At 38.4% G+C, this 20,729-nt stretch overlaps 1 protein-coding gene and 1 non-coding gene across 2 annotated transcripts; both read right to left on the bottom strand.

The window, feature by feature from the left end:
- Positions 1-5,179: 5,179 nt before the first annotated feature.
- TMX1 (thioredoxin related transmembrane protein 1) lies at positions 5,180-20,612 on the bottom strand. Its single transcript, XM_058739037.1, has 8 exons — positions 20,358-20,612; positions 16,989-17,104; positions 15,376-15,421; positions 12,430-12,558; positions 10,188-10,233; positions 9,985-10,086; positions 9,802-9,868; positions 5,180-6,927 (listed from the first exon to the last, which is right to left on the bottom strand). Exons 1-8 carry the CDS (start codon positions 20,507-20,509, stop codon positions 6,749-6,751), a joined length of 837 nt encoding a protein of 278 aa, XP_058595020.1. The 5' UTR covers positions 20,510-20,612; the 3' UTR covers positions 5,180-6,748.
- Positions 16,500-16,633, bottom strand: LOC131518443 (small nucleolar RNA SNORA70). Its single transcript, XR_009265119.1, has one exon. It is a non-coding gene; the product is annotated as a small nucleolar RNA SNORA70 (small nucleolar RNA).
- Positions 20,613-20,729: the final 117 nt, after the last annotated feature.

Genomic DNA, 20,729 nt, shown 5'->3' with positions numbered 1-20,729 from the left:
TCTAGGATTTCATCTCTAATGCTTACAAGATTCTAATATTAATGTAATAAAATATGAGGAATAAAAAAATAGCCCCCCAAAACAGAAAACTATACTCACTTAACTGCTCACTACCAAGCCTGTTTGGAGTACATGTCTGACTTAACCCATCAATTGCTTTCAACCACATACATGAAGATTAACTCTTTTTCCTGAACTTGGGCTGTCACAGTGAGAAAAGTAAACCATGGCTTGAGGTTAGCAATCTGATGATGACATGGAATTGAGCTAAGTTAACCCAAATCAAGACACCATTGTTCACAGAGTCCAGAAAGGTGACAGCCATGTTGATACTTTAGTTATAAGTAAGTGAAAACGGCTAGGGAATAAGGAAAATTATCTCAAATAACAAGATGTTCAGAGATAGGGAGTGTTCTGTCAAAGCTCAAGCTTTGCTTTTCTGATTCTCTTGGCTCTGTCCTCCTCTTTGTTCACTTCATCCTCAGGATGTGAGATGGTCACAACATTCTAGGCATCACATCCAGAAAATGGCAAACTCCAGAAAAATGACACATACCCTTGAGTCCTCATTTTTAAGCAAAGAGACCTTACGAGAAGCCACCATGTCCTCACTGGCTCAAGTTGGACATGTTCATTGACCATGTCAATCACTGGTTTGGATTATCATGTGTCTTAAGAACCAAAACTCACCCCTAGTAAGTGAGGAGAGTCTCAGCTTGTCCTGAAGCACATGGCTGTCAAGAAAAAGATGGAGAACATAAAATCTGGGTTCTGCTGTGAAGGATGTGAATGCCAGAAAGTATAGGATAGCAAAGGCAGAACAGCCTTTTCCTTTTCCTGCTTCTCCATCTCGGCAGATTGAGGACCCAAGCTGGTGCCTAATGACACCCACGATTCACTGTCAACATGACTAACTTCACAATTGTCTCCATTCACATGGCATTTATGTTCTAGAAAACCTGCCCAAGAAGGTAAAGTTGCAAATAACTTCATTGTTCACTTCAAGAACTTCCTCAAAGTAACTTATCTAACAACTAGACTACCCAACTTGCACTCATTTCACAAAAACAAAAATCAATGTACAGACAGGCAGTAGTCACATTCTGAGTCAGGGGCAGAGACAAGACTTGAAGCCAGGTCTCTCGACTTCTGTCAAATCTTGCCGAAACAGCATGCTCTGTCTCTAACAAGTATTTTCAGGTCTCAAAGTGATGACAGTCAGGTTTTAGAGACAACTTATGAATGCAGTGACTATCTTCTTCAAGGTAGAACCCCAGAAATCACTTAACTCATAACTTGAGACCAAAGGATGTATTATGATTTGCTCAGTGCCAGTTAACTGGTATAATAAATGCAAGAGAAGAAATATAACAAGACAGAATGTGATTTAACTGCCAGGGAATGGTGAAAATCCACATTTTAGGTTTTTTGGAAAAAAACAAAACAAAACAAGATTGTGGGCCAGAAAGGACTTAAGGGATTTGAGCTGACTCTTAAACCAACAGATGGAACGTGAGACATGACAGACAAGAGGATTTGTTAAAATAGTTTCAGGAATATTAGTTGGGTTGGGTGGGGGAGATGAAGTTAATAGCATTTAACATTCTCAACCAAGTGTATACTTGATTCTGTGGAAGCAGAGACATCTAAACTTTAGAGAGCTTTTGTGGAATGCCCAGGTAGCAGTAAGTTGAATCTTAAGTACTTGAGTTGATATATTCTAACCTACTAATAACCTTATTTCTGTGACATGCTTTATTTAAAACACTGAAAACTAAGGATGTTTTTTAAAAATACTTAATTACTTAAGTTAGTCTTCAAAGTATATGTACACTCAGTTTAAAATGGATTTAATAGGGGCGCCTGAGTGGCTCAGTCGGTTAAGTGTCCGACTTGGGCTCAGGTCATGATCTCACAGTTTGTGAGTTTGAGCCCTGCATCAGGCTCTGTACTGACAGCTCAGAGCCTGGAGCCAGCTTCAGATTCTGTCTCTCTCTCTCTCTCTCTCTCTCTCTGCCCCTCCCCCGCTCATGCTCTTTGTCTCTCAAAAATAAAAATTTTTTAAAATAATAAATAAAATAAATAAAATAAAAGACTTACTTCTATTTAGATTTAAAAGAAATTTCAGATGAGCACCTGGATGGCTCAGGTGGTTGAGCATCTGATTTTGTGCTGACAGCACAGAGCCTGGAGCCTGCTTTGGATTCTGTGTCTCCCTCTGTCTCTGCTCCCCACTCCCCGCCACCCTGCTCGTGCTCTGTCTCTTAAAAATAAGTAAATGTTAAAAAAAAAAAAAAAAGAAATTTCAGAGAAGCACACCTCTATTTGGTCAATTACTTGTTATATTTTCATTTTTCATGTTTTCATTTTCGGGATACAACCAGTCTGAGTTGTGATAATAACAAAAATAGGCTTAAAAATGTTACACACAGCCAAATGGGTAGAAAGGAGACAGTTGATTTCATTAATGGCCACAATACTGATATTATCATAATCATCTGTAATTAATGAGTCAAAAGAAACAATCATTAAGGGAAAGGATATATTGGGGTGCCTGGGTGGCTCAGTCAGTTAAGTGTCTGACTCTTGATTTTGGTTCAGGTCATGATCCCATGGTTCATGAAATTAAGCCCCTGGGTTGGGCTCTGCACTGATTGCAGCATGCCCGCTTGAAATTCTCTCTCTCTCTCTCTCTCTCTCTGCCCCTCCCTGGCTCATGCTCTTTCTCTCAAAAGAAACATTTTTCCTAAAAAGGATATATTTTAGGGGCACCTGGGTGGCTCAGTAGTTTAAAGGTCTGAGTTCAGCTCAGGTCATGATCTTGCAGTCTATGAGTTCAAGCCCCGCATCGGGCTCTGTACTGACAGCTCAGAGCCTGTAGCCTGCTTCAGTTCTGTGACTCTCTGTCTCTGCCCCTCCCATGCTTGTGCTCTATCTCTCTCTCAAAATAAATAAATAAACATTAAAAAAATATTTTTTAGTAAATAAAATAAAATTTAAAAGGATATATTTTAGATCTGTTCAGATAATGACTTTACTACTTATATATTATCAAACTTCAAATTTAAATTTGTTGTTCTAGCTTTAACGGTTTTAGAACAAATGCAGAAGTTGCTAGATACGCAATATATACCCAAATCTGTAAGTGATATATTTAAAATTTTACTTTTAGGGGCGCCTGGGTGGCTCAGTCAGTTGGGCGACCAACCAACTATGGCTCAGGTCATGATCTCACGGTTTTTGAGTTTGAGCCCCATGTCAGGCTCTGTGCTGACAGTTCAGAGCCTGGAGCTTGCTTCTGATTCTGTGTCTCCCTCTCTCTCTGCCCCTCCCCCACTCATGCTCTGTCTCTCTTTGTCTCAGAAATAAATAAACATTAAAATTTTTTTTTTAATTTTACTTTTAGAATTATACAATTATTCAGTAGGACCACTCATTTAAATTCCATCTCAAATTAATTATCTTATTAATAAAAGATCCCTATCAAAAGTAATTTGTTTTGGCAATCATACCTCAGTAAAACTGGAAAGAAATAATTTATTGAAAGAATTATACCTTAAACTAGTGTTATGCATCATAATATCCTAGGTAATCCTAAAATGAGTTAAAATGTTTATTCAAAAATGTTAATCTCGTAATATAATTAAGTCCAGACCTATGCCTTTGGTGCACTCGGTTGAATAAGGACACAACTGACTTGACAGAAAATTGCTTTCAAAAGCATCATTTACAAATGAAACTGGACCACTTCTCACACTATACACAAAAATAAACTCAAAATGGATTAAAGATCTAAATGTGAGACCTGAAACCATAAAACTTCTAGAAGAAAACATAGGCAATAATTTCTCTGACTTCAGCCTTAGTAACATTGTCTAGGTATGTCTCCTTAGGCAAGGGAAATACAAGTAAAAATAAACTATTGGGACCACATCAAAAGAAGAAGCTTTTGCACAGCGAAGGAAACTATCCAAAAGATAAAAAGGCAACCTACTGAATGAGAGGAGATAGATTTGTAAACGATCTATTCAGTAAAGGGCTAATATCCAAAATATATGAGAATTTGTACAGGGCAACACCAAAAACACCCAAGTAATCCTATTAAAAATGGGCAGAGGACCTGACTACACAATTTCCCAAAGACACACAGATGGCCAACAGACACATGGAAAGAGGCCCAACATCACTAATCCTCAGGGAAATGCAAATCAAAACCACAATGAGGTATCACTTTACACCTGTCAGAATGGCTAACTCAAAAAGACAAGAGGTAACAAATGTTGGCAAGAATGTGGAGAAAAAAGAACCGTCATGAATGGAAGCTAATATATACACAGGAATCTTCATTACAACTTCTGTCATTCTTGCTGACCTAGGCAGTACGTGGTAGACCTGCATTTGTTTTTAAAGGTTTATTTATTTTTGAGAGAGTGCACCAGCGGGGGAGGGACAGTGAGAGGGAGCGTGGCAGATCTGAAGTGGGCTCTGTGCTAACAGCAGCAAGCGCGATACAGGGCTTGAACTCACGAATCACAAGATTATAACCTGAAGTCAGACGCTCAACAAACTGAGCCCCCCCAGGCATCCCTAGAACTGCCTTTTCTATTGGAGTGATCAGTTTTACACTTCCACGTTAGCACTGAATAATTATTGCAGGGTGGGGGTCAGAGTTCTCCAGGATGCTGATATCGCACCTTCATCTCTCCTAAGATTTATAACTAACTGCTATGTTGAGCCCCCTTAACCCAATAAGGGAAACAAAAGGAGTCTGTTAGAGGTAAATGATCCTGTAGTTTCTACATGCCTCTCGTATGACAGAAAATTGATTATTCAGGTGTCTAGAGTGACAATCTTGAAGAAATGCAAAACCATCTGTTTCCTGAAATATCATGTCTCTACCTATTCAGGCTACTTTTAATTTTCTGTATATACAGTATTTTCTAATTAAGAACTTAAAGTCTATGTCTTGTATACTAGAATACTAGAAAGTGGAACACCTGATTAATGAGTACTATTTTCCTCTATCATCTCAAATAACAAAAAAAAATGTGTAGAACTCTAGCCTTTTGATTAAACAAATCAAGAACAGAGTGACACAACTATTCATCTGAACATTGTTAAATACAAAGTAATGAAGTACTTCTAAATATGCAACTAGAAATCACACTTGTCTCCAGCCTTTAGTGAAGTGCTTAGAAAAGTTTATTTTGTGCTTAGTCTATTTTTCTAAAGCATCACAAAATTACTATACATCCAAAACTCTTCAATGGTAGAATATTTAATATTCTAAAGGCAAGGTCTTTGAAGAAAACTGTTGTACATTACGATACTGTATAAGTCTAATGGATTCACACAGCAGAATCTAGACAAAACAGGACATTACAGAAATTGTCTATTAAATAATGGGCAAGTGATTCATTCTGAGTTATGGCTTTTCCCCTTCTTGTAGATAATACAGTTCTTACTGCCACCCAACACACCCCCCCCTTTTGCTGTAAAGTGAAAGCTCTGTACTCTTTGAGGTGTAAAATTATATTAAATGTCCCATCCTGCTGATGCTCACCTGTGAAACACTACACAATAAAAAGTACAGCAGAATACAGACTTTGTGTTCAAGAACGTAAGAATGTTATGATTTTTAAACATCAAGCATACACAGACTTTGTAAAATCAATTAAGAATTTTCTGTGATGATGAATATACAGTGAAAACATACACTATAAGATGCTTTTTCCTGAGTAGAATGGTAACTTTATTTTATATCAAATTAAGCTTCTATGAATTTTCAAAATGTAAAATATCAAGGCTTTTCTACAAGATCAAATAAAAATCAGGAATGTTCACCTTCATGTGCAAAACAAACAAACAAAAACCTCAGAAGTTCAACAGAATGACATAAAATCTGAAATGAGTGGCCAAAATTTTAAATGATCAGTAAACAGCTTTTCAATTTTAAGGAATCCTCAGTAAGCTTCAGTTGAAACAAAAAGGGCTATTTATTAAAGCATGAAAAATGTTTCCAGAAAATTATCCAATTTAGAAAAAGAAAATGTAACCCATGGTAAGAAAAACATAAACCATACAGTGAACAGAGGGGAACAAAAAAAGGCAACCGACCTTTATAGGAATCAAGACAACACCATGGACTTACATAAAAACTTCCTAAATCAGGAGAATATCCTATATTACCATGTGTAGAAAACTAATTAAAGCAAGGTAGTCTTTATTAGTTGCATAATCTAAAAATATGAAGAAATTTTGGACTATATTTGTGAAATGACCAGAGTTGTCACTGAACCACACATTTCTCGAGTCAATGGGCAAAGTTCCCATTTATGGGAAATATGTTCTTTTTTTCACACAGTGAAACTGAGAAAAATTATATCAAATGAGAAATCTTCTCCAAAGTAATCTCCAAAAATACCTCAATAATGCAATACTCGGGAAATGTAATTTTTCAACTCAGAAGATCTGAAACATTATTAAATAAAAATACTCAAACCTTATTGCTTGGCACCAGATTTTTCAAAACCTAAAGAATTGTTTAAACCATCATACTGTTGTTCTTAAATCCTATTTCAAACTTTTTTACGTAGTGCTACTTTTATTTTCTGAAGATAATCTGTCCAATCTAATGACAATCTAGACTGAACCCTGCAATGTACAAGCATGTCACAGTTTACTTCAAACCAAAATGATCCATCTTCTGTTTCTGCCAAAATCATATTATGATATCTATAAAAATCAACTAGGATTGATCTGTGGCCAATGAAGGACCCACAGAACGTTGCCTAATGGCGTTCCGTGGAAAATCTTTGTTTGTTCCTTCTTTACTTCCTGCTTCCTCTTCTGAAACATCTTCTTCATCAGCCTCTTGTTCCTCCTCCACTTTTTTCAAAGGTTGAGAAGATTCTGGTAATAATTTTTCTTAAAGATAAAGACCAGAGGGGATTAAGAGGTACACTCTTCCAGTTATAAAATAAGTTACAAAGATGAAAAGTACAGCATAGGGAATATAGTCAGTAATACTATAATCACATTGTATGCACACAGACGACATTCATGGTGGGCATTACAACAGAAAAAGATAAAGACCCAGAAATGGTTTTGTTCATTGATGTATTAAGAGTTCCACTACAGTAAAATCAAGACACGATTCATAGGCCCATAAACTGCTTCGGATTTTATTTATCAATCATAAGTTTAGATTTCTAAAAGGAAAAAGTTATCTTTAAAAATAAGTGACACCATAAAAATGAAAATTGGTTTGAAAGATCCATCTTATTTACCAAATTCACTGTAATCACCTGCCTGTTTATAAATTGAACCGAAATAAACCAGAATTAATGCTGTGCGTGCATGTGGATGTTGTAAGAAAATATACTACATTAAATAGAACCATATTTATTTGCTCTTAAATCTTCTAGTTAATAAGTGCAATGAAACAAACTTCAACACTACCCGTTTCAGTTTCTAGGTGAGCAGCAATCAGACATTTACGTTATATTCCTATCCATTGTGTTTTTCTTCTCCAAGGAGTTTCACAAGTGTGCTTCCTCTTCCTCACATATATAATTTTGTTAAGGCATAATTACAAACAATAAAATGTATAAAGCTTAAGCGCACAGCTCAATGAATTTTTAACTATGTATGTGTACACACACACACACACACACACACACACACCCCTTTTCCATTTTTTTTTACAGGACCTATTGCTAGTTAACCTAAACTTCGAACACACCATGTTACTGAGATACAGAACACAGAACTGGGCCAAGAGGCTTTAGTCTATTCCGCGATCCTAGACTGCCTTAATCTTAGGCAATCCTGAGCAGAGTAGGGAGGCCTGAGAGCGTAAGGCAGAAAAAAACACGAGAAGAAATGACCACATGGTGGGCACTCTGTGGGTTGGTCTGACATTGCACTTTCAGCTGGGTTAATGGCCCCTTCCCAGTAGCACACCCCATGTAGCTGTGGTAGGCACTACAGCCTACAACAATGGTTCTCCATGGTGGGTGCTCTTGCTCCCCGGACCCCACCACTGCCAAGGAACACTTAGCACTGTCTGGAGATATTTCTGGTTGTCACCACTAAGAGGAGCGGTGCTGCTGCCAACGTGTGGGATGATGCTGAACACCCAACAATTTACAAATGACAGTCTGTCACAATTAAGAATTACCCATCTCAAAAGGTAAAAAGTGTCCATGTTGAGAAACCCTGGTTTACACTGACTGTTCCAAAAAGTGAGCTCTTTACACAAGTAGAGTGCACCAAAATTTTTCCAAAAGATAGCTGGGTGTAGGGAAAAAGCATACTTTCTACTCTGGATTGTGAGCCACTGCTTTCTTAACTCATTTTATGCTAAGGACTGGAAAGAGCAAAAATGAAGCAGGGAAAGACATGGAAAACAAAGCGGTTCAGAAACACAACATCTTTAACATTTGAGCCCAAGGATCCAGCCAACTCTGCCCTCAGACTTCCTTGCTACATGAAGCAGTAAATCCCTATTTTGCTTAAAGCTAGACTGAGTTGGGTCTCTCCCTGGCAACTCAACATCAAAGCTAAACACAGACATTGAAAAACAACTCAAAAAAAAAAAAAAAAAAAAGAAAAACAACTCAAATCACGTGGCCTGCTATAGAAGGGGTGGTATCATATTAAAGTCCAGGTTAAAATCTATCAGTCGTGCCACAGATTACTTGAAACTAATTTGCTGTTAGATTTAAGGTTTTTCAATGATATAAGTATTAAATGTACATCCACCAACTTTTAAATTGTCTTTTAAGTAATCTGTGTTCACATTTCTTTCCCTACAGGTCAGTGGCTCTTGCTGGATAGAATGAATTCTTCCCCTGTACGTGTCCTTTTCGGTATTGATGCAACCATCTAAGAAATGAAAGATAACCTGTCAGCTATCCAGTGAACAAGGTAGACTGTAAATGCAATCTTGACTGACTTCACTTCAGGAGTTCTGACCTCGGTAATTCCTAAAGTCACAAAAGGTGGCACAATGAAAATGTCATGCCCGCAGTCTACTTTAGGCTCTACTCTCTACTCTGTCACTTCTTTGTGACCCTAGAAAAATAGTTCACCTCTCTGAGCCTTACTTTCCCCAACCACAAAATGAAGAGTATCACTCATACAATCTAGAGAGCTGCTGAAAAGTGAATGGGAGGGCACAAAGTGAGAGTTATTTATAAACAGCAAACAGGAGGGCTTCCCTAACAGTGTAATTTTCAAGATTAAACCAAATGCTGAGAGCAATTATATTAAGACAGATAGCAGTGAATACTTCTAATTATATCAGCTCATCTTATAGTACAGTGTCAATGCAAATCCTCAATCAGCTACAGGAACTGCTTTCCCGAATATCCTACCAGAAAAACTTAGACTTGGCTACGATTCAAAGAAAAACCTTCAAATGTGGCCACCATAATAATGAACGACTACCAGAGTAGAACATACTCAACTCTTTCTGACTCCAGTATACTCAAATGGATCCATGAATATCATGAAATTTTCAAAAAAAATGACACCAGATCAGGGTTATTAAGTATCTGCAAGTTATACGCGATGTTAAAAATCTCCACATTACAAAAGCCAAGAAAACAACTATGTTCTAAAATCCAGGCTGGAATTCTTACATGAAATATATATCCTCCTTCCGTTTCTGACGTAAACTATTGTTCCACATTTAGAAACCTAAGCTAAACAAGCAACTTGCTATATGTGTGATTGTGTTCACAGAAATGAACAGAATTATGGCGAATAAAAAATAAACGTTAAAAATATACTTACTGGAAGGGTATGGCTGTGGTCTACGCCTTTTTGAAGGAAAAAGGCAATCTGCCACAAATATCATACACTGCGAAAATAAACACAAGTAATCTGAATGTATGTGATAGAGCTTAGTGTACCTACATTCAATCATCAGATTTTAAAATATTTTTCTTCCATGTACTCTGAAAATGAAGTACTTACAAGTCCCAATAATAGTCCTGAAAGCAGAGTTGCTAAAGCAAACACTGTGTATGATCCCCAAACTGGTAATCCAAGGTCTTCAATAAAATAGTTATGGCAAGTCTAAAATCAAAAGGAAAGAATAAACTTAAACACCCTGGTTGTTTAAAAAACTCGGGTAGTGTCAAAAATGTTTCAAATAGAAATAAAACTCTAGCCCATACCCTGATCCACATGGATAGCTGAAAGAGTGCGGACATACTACTCATCCTGAAAGAAAAAAGGATTAAAAAAATGAATAGGACACATACCTTTGAAAGAGAATGTGTGCATATCTAGATCTTCTATTTTTCAGGCTATAATTTCCCTAACATAACAGATTTTATTGCTGGTGTTAATCAAGACTAGCAATACATCACTGATTTCAAGCTTGTATTAGGAATTCCTATTAATAAAAATGAACAGTTCTTGAACTGCTGTCACTATGTGATGTCCTCATAAATAAAACTTGGTAACTTTTTCCCTTTCCCTACTGCTTTGACTTTAGCCTTTCACCTTTCATCTGATGATGTCTCCAATATACTCTGCATAACGGGTTACAAGCTCTAAGGAACCAGTTGCCTAAAGTCAAGTGTACTATAAGCAAATGACAACTCTTATTAACCCTTAAAATCCCTCCAAAGAATGAGGAGAGAAGGGAGCCTGAAGGAAGAACTGGGAATACTTGTTGAACTGATCCTTCCCACCTAAGAATTATTCCCCTTTTGTATTAAAATTAAATAATTTTAATTTGTATTAGTTTGATATCATTTAAGGATATACAAAGAAATTTCATATGAAATAAATGCTGACATCATATAAACATAAATAATTATTATTTTCACATAAACCCAAGTAGTTTAGACAGTTAGAAAAAGGCAAAACTAAGAAGGGTTTGCTTCCTCTCTAGCACAAGGATTGCCACCAACATATAGATCAATTCACACCTAAGCCAAAGTTCCTGCATGCAGGATGACCTACTCCGACTGCCCACACTGGGTGGGTGAGCCTGCCAACACTACAAGTGTCTCTCACTCGGTCCACCAATAAAAAAGGCATGCACTGCTGAATCCCTGAGGATTCAACAAAGACGTACAAGGAATACCTTCTTCTACTAGAGAGGGTAAGATTCGTCTAGGAGATTTCAAATTAACAAAAATCAGGAGCAATTTCAGTCTGACACAAAAATGTGGTTCAATCATGTTGCTTCTGTCACTTAAATTGCAAATGGGCATAGGAACAGGGAACTGAAACATAAAGCAATGTGTAGCCTCACTATAATCAGCACTAATTAGATTCTATCAGGAATACTAGGGCATGGTGGTTCAGTAAGGGGAGTTCTGACAGCTACAGGACCATTCAATTTAGAGATTTTCACAGGAAAAGAGGTGAAAAGGAAAGGAGCTAAAGACAAAATTCGATTTCAAAATATCACTTAGGGCTGATCTTTCCTACACTCCCAGAATCCAGAGCATTTTTATACCTTACACCGTTGGTGTAACAACTCCCCAACCTCTAAGGGCAAATGTGGTGAGGAGACAGGAAGAGATAACTTAGCCAAACCAGGATGAGTCCATGGAGACCTCAGCAAAACTCATTATTTCCAGATAACTCTCATATGACCTGAGAGGCCTTATACCCCAAAGGCTAGCTGAAAATACTCTTGCTATTTCCAATCATTACTGCTCCATATATCCAGCTACAGATTAAGCCCAGTGGTTACCCATACCATTAAGTTCATTGTTCATCCATCCTATTCAACCAAAAAATTATCAGATGGGTAGAATAATGCAATCACATTAAGAACTAAAATATAACGGTATAAAATATAACGGTAACAAGAGTAGGCACATGTTTGAGGCTTATTCAAATATTAAGCTGAAATGATAGCTTTACCAATTACATTGCTCAGGGAGATCGATTCGTTTTTGAGGATACAAATGACCATTATCTGCAGAGCTAAAATATTCCTGAAAAGGCTTTCAACTTAATTTTAGCGTACGCCTCCTTCTAGCTTACCAAAGATCAAAGTATCTGACTTAGGGGCGCCTGGGTGGCGCAGTCGGTTAAGCGTCCGACTTCAGCCAGGTCACGATCTCGCGGTCCGTGAGTTCGAGCCCCGCGTCAGGCTCTGGGCTGATGGCTCGGAGCCTGGAGCCTGTTTCCGATTCTGTGTCTCCCTCTCTCTGCCCCTCCCCCGTTCATGCTCTGTCTCTCTCTGTCCCAAAAATAAATAAATTAATTAAAAAAAAAAAAAAAAGTATCTGACTTAGAAGAAAAAGTCAAACTACAAATATCGCAGTAAGTATGAATGTACCTTAAGAGTCCAAGAACTAAAACTGGGTATGAATGCTTTATTTCCACAAAATATAATTATCTGGTCCAATTAATTCTGAAATAGATAAAAGAAAAATCCCTCATACTTACAGAACAGAACCTGGACCAAACCACGATGAAACGGGTTCAATACTCTTCCACTCTTTCTCACTTACAAAGTTTATGAAGTCCTTCTTAGTCCTTGGACCCTGATAGCGCCTAAATTCACCATCTTTACAACTAAAGGGGATCAGAATTAAATATTAAACAGCACCAAATAAATAAACTTAGCATTTGTTTTGCTTTTTCTTTAACCTCATTTTATAATCAATCCTTATATTCAAAATCATTAGTAACGCACAAGTAAGAAATTGCACAAGTAACAACACTAATTACCAACTCATAACATCTTGGTTCCAAATTTATTTAAGCAGTGGCATTATAAAGAATCATAAGCCTTACAATTATTATTACTTTTCCAAATTATAAAATTATGAAACCATAGTTCTATGTAAATTATACCTCAATAAAGGTGCAATGCACATCTTAAAAGGATGGCTACATGAAAAGTTGTTAGACAGTATCTGGCACTTACTAATTATTAGCTATTTTAAGCTACAGGTTAAAAATTGAAGGCATTTTTCCGGTATTTTCAGCTATGATCACATCATCTTAACCATGCTACTTTAAATTGCTGGAGGTATCTGGTAGTGTTTCCTTTCCTCCTATTTCAGTGATTCTATTTTACAGTATGCTTTGCATTCTTCCTGACATCTGCCTCCTCCTTCCCCTTCCCAATGTATGGAGTTCTCAAAGGCTCAAAAATGCTCTCCCTACTCCCACAACTTCACTATTTCCAAACTACCCTAAATAATACTGCCAGTCTAGGGGCATCTGGGTGGTTCAGTCATTTAAGCATCCAACTTCAGCTCAGGCCATGATCTCATGGGCCCAGGATTCGAGCCCCATGTCAGGCTCTGTGCTGACAGCTCAGAGCCTGGAGCCTGGTTCAGATTCTGCGCCTCCCTCTCTCTCCGCCCCTCCTGCACCTGTGCTATCTCTAGCTCTCAAAAATAAATAAATGTTAAAAAAAAAATGGTAATACTGCCAGTCTAATCCTACATAATACTTTATCACTTAAGTACAAAAATTTTCAAGAGCTCCCTACCACCTACAGTAGGGTTAAAGAATCCTTTAGCCTTCCAGTGCCAAAGACTACAAGGAAGCTTCCACTCAAAAAAAACAAAAAGTTTTTGTAAAGGCAATGGCATCTGAGCTGTTTTTGAAAAATATGTAGGATTTCAAAAGGCAAAAATTAGGGGAATGGGCATGATAAACAATGTGACTTAAGAAAAGGACAGGAGGTGGGACGCCTGGGTGGCTCAGTCGGTTAAGCGGCCGACTTTGGCTCGGGTCATGATCTCGTGGTCCGTGAGTTCGAGCCCCGCGTCGGGCTCTGGGCTGACGGCTCAGAGCCTGGAGCCTGTTTCGGATTCTGTGTCTCCCTCTCTCTGACCCTCCCCCGTTCATGCTCTGTCTCTCTCTGTCTCAAAAATAAATAAACGTTAAAAAAAAAAAAATTAAAAAAAGGACAGGAGGGGCGCGTGGGTGGCTCAGTCAGTCATCTGACTTTGGCTCAGGTCGTGATCTCGCAGTTTGTGGGTTCGAGCCCCGGAACCCCGCGTTGAGCTCTGTGCTGACAGCTCAGAGCCTGGAGCCTGCTGCCTGCTTCAGATTCTGCGTCTCACTCACTCTCCGCCCCTCCCCCCGCTCACACTCTGTCTCTCTCTCTCTCAAAAGTAAATAAAACATTAAAATAAAATTATAAAAGAAGGACAGGAAATTCTGGAAGTTCAGGGGATGTTAAGAAGGGAGAAGGAAAATGGAAGACACTGATTAGAACCAGTAAAGGGGGAAGTGGAGAAAAGGACGGAGTAAAAAGGAACAGTAGCACTTCCAGAGAGGAAGAACATACATATGAATAGATACAAAAGGAGCAGGGGTGAATACAAAGGCACAGAGAAACAGATACACACATGAAAAAAAAGATGCCAAAGAAAAGTGAGCTAGAAACACAAAAAACTGCCAACTTGCTTTCAGAAATTTAAATGAGGAAAGTACCTCCTGCCACACAAGCCACCAGCTGAATGAACTTTAGGTCTAAAACATTATGCATATCTTCATCTAAAAATACTTTCTTGCTAAAAAATGCTAAACATCATCTGAGCTTTCAGCAAGCTATAATCACTTATTACAGACCACCAGAAGACATAATAATGAAAAAGTCTGAAATATTTCAAGAATTACCAAAATGTGACACAGAGACACAAAGTGAGCAAATGCTATTGGAAAAATGGTGCAGACAGACCCACCTGATCCAACGTTGCTACAAACCTTCAATTTGTGAAAATGCAACATCTGTGAAGCACAGTAAAACAAGGTACGCCTGTACAGATTTGAGATTTCCTATCCCCAGTTTAGAAGATAAATTCAAACTAAAAGACCTGACACAGAAAACTACATAATCTTGTTCATTCTGACTTAACACTCAACCATTTCACCGATTACCATCTGAAGACTGAGCTACAGCCCTTTCCTAGCTAATTTTTGAACACACCGTGTTCCTATTTATGACTGTTCATGAGAGTATCCAAAGGATGGAATGCTTACTTCTACACTCTTTTGAAAATTCTACCTCTGAAGTTGTGTTTATATTCCCATGTTCTCCAGGAACCACCCTGCCCAGTGATTTTTTTTCCTCACCAAACTTTCTACAGGACTTAACACAAACCTGGGCTCATAATCTTTACTATGCTACATGGTATCACACCATGTCATGTGAACCTCTGAGTTCAGGAGGTTACAAAATAGTTACAAACCTCTGTGACCAGAAGTATTTCATACGTCATCCATCTAACGCACCTACAATAGCATGAAGGACAAACTGAGCCTTACTGAATATAATGCTCTTTAAACATGATTCAGGCCAGAGGTCTTTTATTCTGATTATACTATGCTGCATCCTTCCCCTTAACGATAGAATCTTCAAATACTTACTGATAAATAGTAGGAAGAGCAGTTATAATAAATCGTCCACTCAGTCCTAAAAATGATAAGGAAACATTAGAAACAAATACAAGAAACAACAGGTTTTATATGAGCCAACAATCACTTACTACTTAAAAGTTGATTCTGAATTATTTAAATACTAACAGGGAATGAATATGAAATTATACCTAAAAACAGTTGAGCTTTGTAACAATGAAAAAAATCCCAATTATGTACTTGAAGCAACTTTAAAATCAACACTACTGCACATTATCTCAATTAAAAGTATGTAAGGCTTGAATACTGAAGATGTCTGTGAATATATATATTAACATTTGATCAACTATACCACTATGTGATAAGACTACCAGCGATGAGTCACAGGGCGGCACAATATAACAGTAGTCTTAGAAAGATCTAAAATCAAATGAAATACCACTTGCCATTCAAAAAACAAAGAGTTTAAGATGTTAAAAACGGAAAATATTTTCAATCTTTCCTAAGATGAGCAGTAACAATAACATTATTAACCATGTGTTAAGCTCTAATATAACTGAGAGCTCATCTCTCTATGCCTCAGTTTTCTCATATTACCTAACTCACAAGGTTGTATAAGGATTATATAACAAATGCAAAACACTTGGAGCAATACTTGTACTAAGTGCTCAATAAATATTAGCTCTTATTACCATCTGGGGTGGGAACAGAATCAACAACCCAGGTTTACTGTGACCAAGATCAGGTAAGATAAGGCTGGTCTAAGAAAGGAGCATCCTTAAGAGCAGAGCCTGCCACTTGTTCAGGGGGCCAAGTCAGGAGTGTATTTGACCCCACAGACATGAGAGCTTTGTATTAAGAGCATGCCCTCAAACCACAGGTTATTAAATTTGAAATCCAATTAAGAGATTGGGTTCACTTGTCAGAGAATGTACCCTTGGCTCTACAAAAAACCTCCACCACATGCTCTTTATTCTGAAGCTTGGTATATGGATGCAAATGATGGCTTGGCCAATGTCCACCTAAACCACAGTATTCTAGGACTTCTCAAAGGCATCTTACATGCTAGTCTGGGGTCTGGGATACAAAGGAAAAAAAGATCAAAGGCAGTTACATGGGCCAGAACAGGGAGAGGGCACGGCCCCCAAGGTCCCTTACAGCAACACCTAAAAGTAATGAGCTGCATACACAACCACAGAATCTGCTTTTTGTAGCCACTGCACAAGGATCCCTCACCGGGGAGGCGGGTGAGTCAGCATAAGTACTGCAGACAGTTATGCAGTTATGTTTTGTTGTTTTTTTTTTTTTAATGTTTACTTATTTTTTAAGGGAGAGAGAAAAACAGAGACAAACTGTGAGCAGGGAAGGGGCAGAGAGAGTGGGAGAGACAGAATCCGAAGCAGGCTCCAGGCTCCCACAGAGCCTGACGTGGGGCTCGAATCTACAAACTGAACCTTGAGATCATGACCTGAGCTGGAGTTGGACGCTCTACAGACTGAGCCACCCAGGTGCCCCCAGACAGTTATGTTTTCAAAACCTAATGAAAGGCAGTTAAGACCAAGTGATGTGGCAAACAGGATGAACATATCCACCCAATTTGCAGACTAACCACAGACTTACAGTACCTGGCTGCTCTGTGACATCTACTTTTGCAACATTAACCTCAAGATCTTCTCCCCATTCAGCAAAACTTTCCCATTCTGGTTGAAGATTCTGACAAGCAGGACACCATGGAGCATAACTATAAAATACAGTTTAAGAAAAAAAGTTAAGCATTCTAATATGACCATATAGATATAACAATTCTAAATGTGTAATTTGTGAAGACTGTTTTATACTAAAAACAAGATAGCAAAGTGGTTAATTCTGTGAAGATGAAAGAGTTTTAACTGTGGAGCTAACATTCTGAAAATCAAAACTATAACTGATGATGCTCATTACGTAAAATTCTGAGAATAAGTTCTTCAGACACAAAAATAAGTTCGTAAGTTTACATGCCAAACAGTCTTTGTTTTTTAATCAGTTTATATATTTTGAGTGAGAGAGTGCGCACCCATTTGAGCAGGGAAGAGGCAGAGAGACAGAAAGAGAGGGAGAGCCCCACGCTCAGCTTGGAGCCGGAAACTGGGCTTGATTTCACGTCTGTGAGATCATGAACTGAGCCGAAATCAAGAGTCAGATGCTCAACCGAAGATCAACACACTGAGCCACCCAGGAGCCCCCCAAAACAGCTCTTTGAAAACCTTTGGATCTCTCTATGAATACGTGGCCACCAGAAAACTCAAAACCAAATTTGGAGTTCACCCGTTTGAATAATTTGCACTACAGGAGTCACAAAGGCAAGGGGCTAGTAAGGAGAAAAATAGGAAGTGCCCAGGGCTGTGGCGAAAAAGGAAATGCATGCTCCTTATGAGGGGAACCTCCACTCAGCATGATTGCCACAAGGGGATTTCTGGCTAGGTAGCAGGCTCTACCTTATTTAAAAGAAGCTGAAAATCTGCATATTTATGTAAAAATGTTACCTCAAAACTTAACCCGGACACAAACACTGGACAGACCATACAAAATTCCTTTGGCCAGTCCTTGGTTAGCCAGTTTCTAAAACCTCAGGTTTACAAATCTATGGCCAAGCTTATTAGCATTTTAATTACTCCTCTGGTATTCAGCATCTTTCAAGGCCCTGATTTTTCTCCAGGATTTTATTCTTCACTTTATTGTGTATTATCTTTCAATTTGACTCAGTTTTTTTTTTTAATGGAAGAATAAAGCCTGTACTTGCTGAACACAAGAGTTCAGTTTCTGCATTTCATTATATTTTAACTTATGTTATGAAAATAAAACTCCTAAAAGTAATAGACACTGGGAAACAAGACCAGTACCATACATGAAAGCAAAAGTCCTTAACAACAGATTGTATTTCAATAAAAATATCTCTGCAACAAAACTGATCAGGATGCGTTTAATGCAGATAACAGACTTGTAATAAGAGCAGACTATCATTCATTAGTAATACTCGATCCCCCTTACAAGTTCCTTTTATGCTTCTTAAAGTCTTAACATGTAAATCAGTAAGCTAAGGGGGAAAAAAATAAGAACAAGTTCTACAGTATAGTCTAATTTCACAGAGAAGTTCTAATTCAAATCCCCAAATACTTAACTTTTGACCACTGTATTTACATAGATTGATCAAATCAGTTAAAAAAAAAAAAAAAAAACCTCAAGGGGTGCTTGAATGGCTCAGTCTGTTGTCTGACTTTGGCTCAGGTCATGATCTCACAGTTTGTGGGTTCGAGCCCCATGTCAGGCTCTGTGCTGTCAGCATGGAGCCTGGAGCCTGCTTCAGATTCTGTGTCTCCCTCTCTCTCTGCCTCTCCCCAGCTCGTGCTCTCTCTCTCTCAAAAATAAACATTAAAGAAAAATTTTTTTAAAAACCCTGAAGTATTACTTGACTATATTTTGTATATAAATTCATAATCACTATTGTTTAATTACTATTTATGAAACCGTAAATATTTTATGGGCACAATCTAAAACAACTTATTCATGACAATAAAAATCAAATGTTGTCCCTGGTTATATTTCCTCTTGGCTGCAGCTTCAATGTTGCCTAAAATTTCATTTCACTAAGTTACAGATTAAATGTATAGTGCATAAACAATTTCCCCTATCTTTTACTCCATATAAATGTTCTATGCCTTTTTTGATTTTATGACTCAAGAGTTATCGATTTGGCCTTCTGCGCTCTCCCTTGGGGACGTCCACCTTCATCCATTAACTGGCAACCCAAGCATACAGGAAAACACTCATCTGAACCCTGTTAAAGAAGGGGACCATACTAACAATTACTGCATACCTACGCTTAGGCACTGCAAAGGAAAGCCAGTATAGCAATACCAGGACAGATTCATTAAAACCCTTAGGTATTTCTCTCACCCGTAAAATGTGGGAAATAATGCCGATCTTAAAGGATTTGTAAAAAATTAAATAGTATAATGTATATAAAGTGTTTAGCAGTGTCTGGTACAGTTAACACTCAAAAGTGGTGTTTTTTACTAATATCACTAATACCACTAATACCACTATGATCAATAGCACTACCACCATCACCAATTTAGCAACTAAAGCAAAAGCAATTTATTTTCTACAGATGCAAAGGGGACCTTAGTAGAACAGAATCACCACAGACACGTGGTTTCCTCCAAACAGTAAATGATGACCTGATGGTCCTAAGAGTTTATAATCACTCTCATACGTTAACTTTATTTTTTATTGCAATAACACTTATATCTGAGAGTAACAATCCAGGACATTGAGCAATAAGTACTTTGCAGAAACACGAATCCAAAAGAAAAATGAGACGTGCAGAGAGAAAAAAACAAAAACAAGATAAAGCAAAAAAAAAAAAAAAAAAAAAAAAAAATTAACAATAATCCAAGTTGAATTTACTCAGCATTTAAAATTAAAATATACTTAATCCATAAAATAAAATGTGAAAAGTCTCAAATTCCAACACTACGAATGGACTTTTAAAGGATAAAAGACAAAAGGAGAGGAGTTCTGCTCAATCTCCTCTTTTATAAAGTTTGGTGAAGAGTAAGTCTAGAAGTTTGCGAAAGATGATTCTAAAATAAATAACTGTATAGGAATTAGTCAAACCAACCACTTCCACCCCCAAAGTCATGAAAAGTAGAAAAAATGCGAAGTTGAACTCTATCTCTTAGGCGCACCACAGTGCTAGAAACGAAACCATTTAGAAGAAACTTAATATTCCCTGGTTAGAAACGAGGGGGTGGGACCAAGCCAGCTGCCGATCCGAAGAGGACTTTAGGGATCTGGAGGAGTCAGGCTCTGGGTCGTCGGCTCCGAGTGGCAGTTCTGGGTAAGCTGGGACCCGCCTGAGCTGAATGGAAGTGAAGCGGGTGTCCAGATTTAGATCCAGCAGCCGGGACCTCCCGGCCCACCGAGGGGACCCGAGACAACCGCCCCACACTCACAATTCTATCATCCACTCTCCTTCCAGCAACTCTTTCCAGTTCTCGTCTGTGATGATGCGCACGTCGCTCCGCCGCCCGTGGGTCCAGGGAGCCCCGCAAGCCAACAGCAGCAACACTGCCACAGGAACCACGGGACTCCTGGAGGCCGTCATTTCTGCAGCTCGCCCACCCCACAGCAAGCGCAGCGCCCCCCACCTTTGCGCAGCCGCTCCTCACTTCCGCCCTCAGAGAGCTAATCTGCTCATGCGCATGACCGCGCAGTTGCGCGCGCGCGCGCGTTCCTGGGAAACTCTCAATGCGCAGGACGATGCCCGGTCCTACTGGTTTGTAGAGAGGGAAAAGCGCCAATCCCTAGTGCGCATGACAGAAAAG

The sequence above is a fragment of the Neofelis nebulosa genome, chromosome 7, assembly GCF_028018385.1.
Source record: "Neofelis nebulosa isolate mNeoNeb1 chromosome 7, mNeoNeb1.pri, whole genome shotgun sequence".
Classification (NCBI taxonomy): Eukaryota; Metazoa; Chordata; class Mammalia; order Carnivora; family Felidae; genus Neofelis; species Neofelis nebulosa.
The sequence above is the reverse complement of the archived record's forward strand: the minus strand, read 5'-3'. Positions and strand labels throughout refer to the sequence as shown.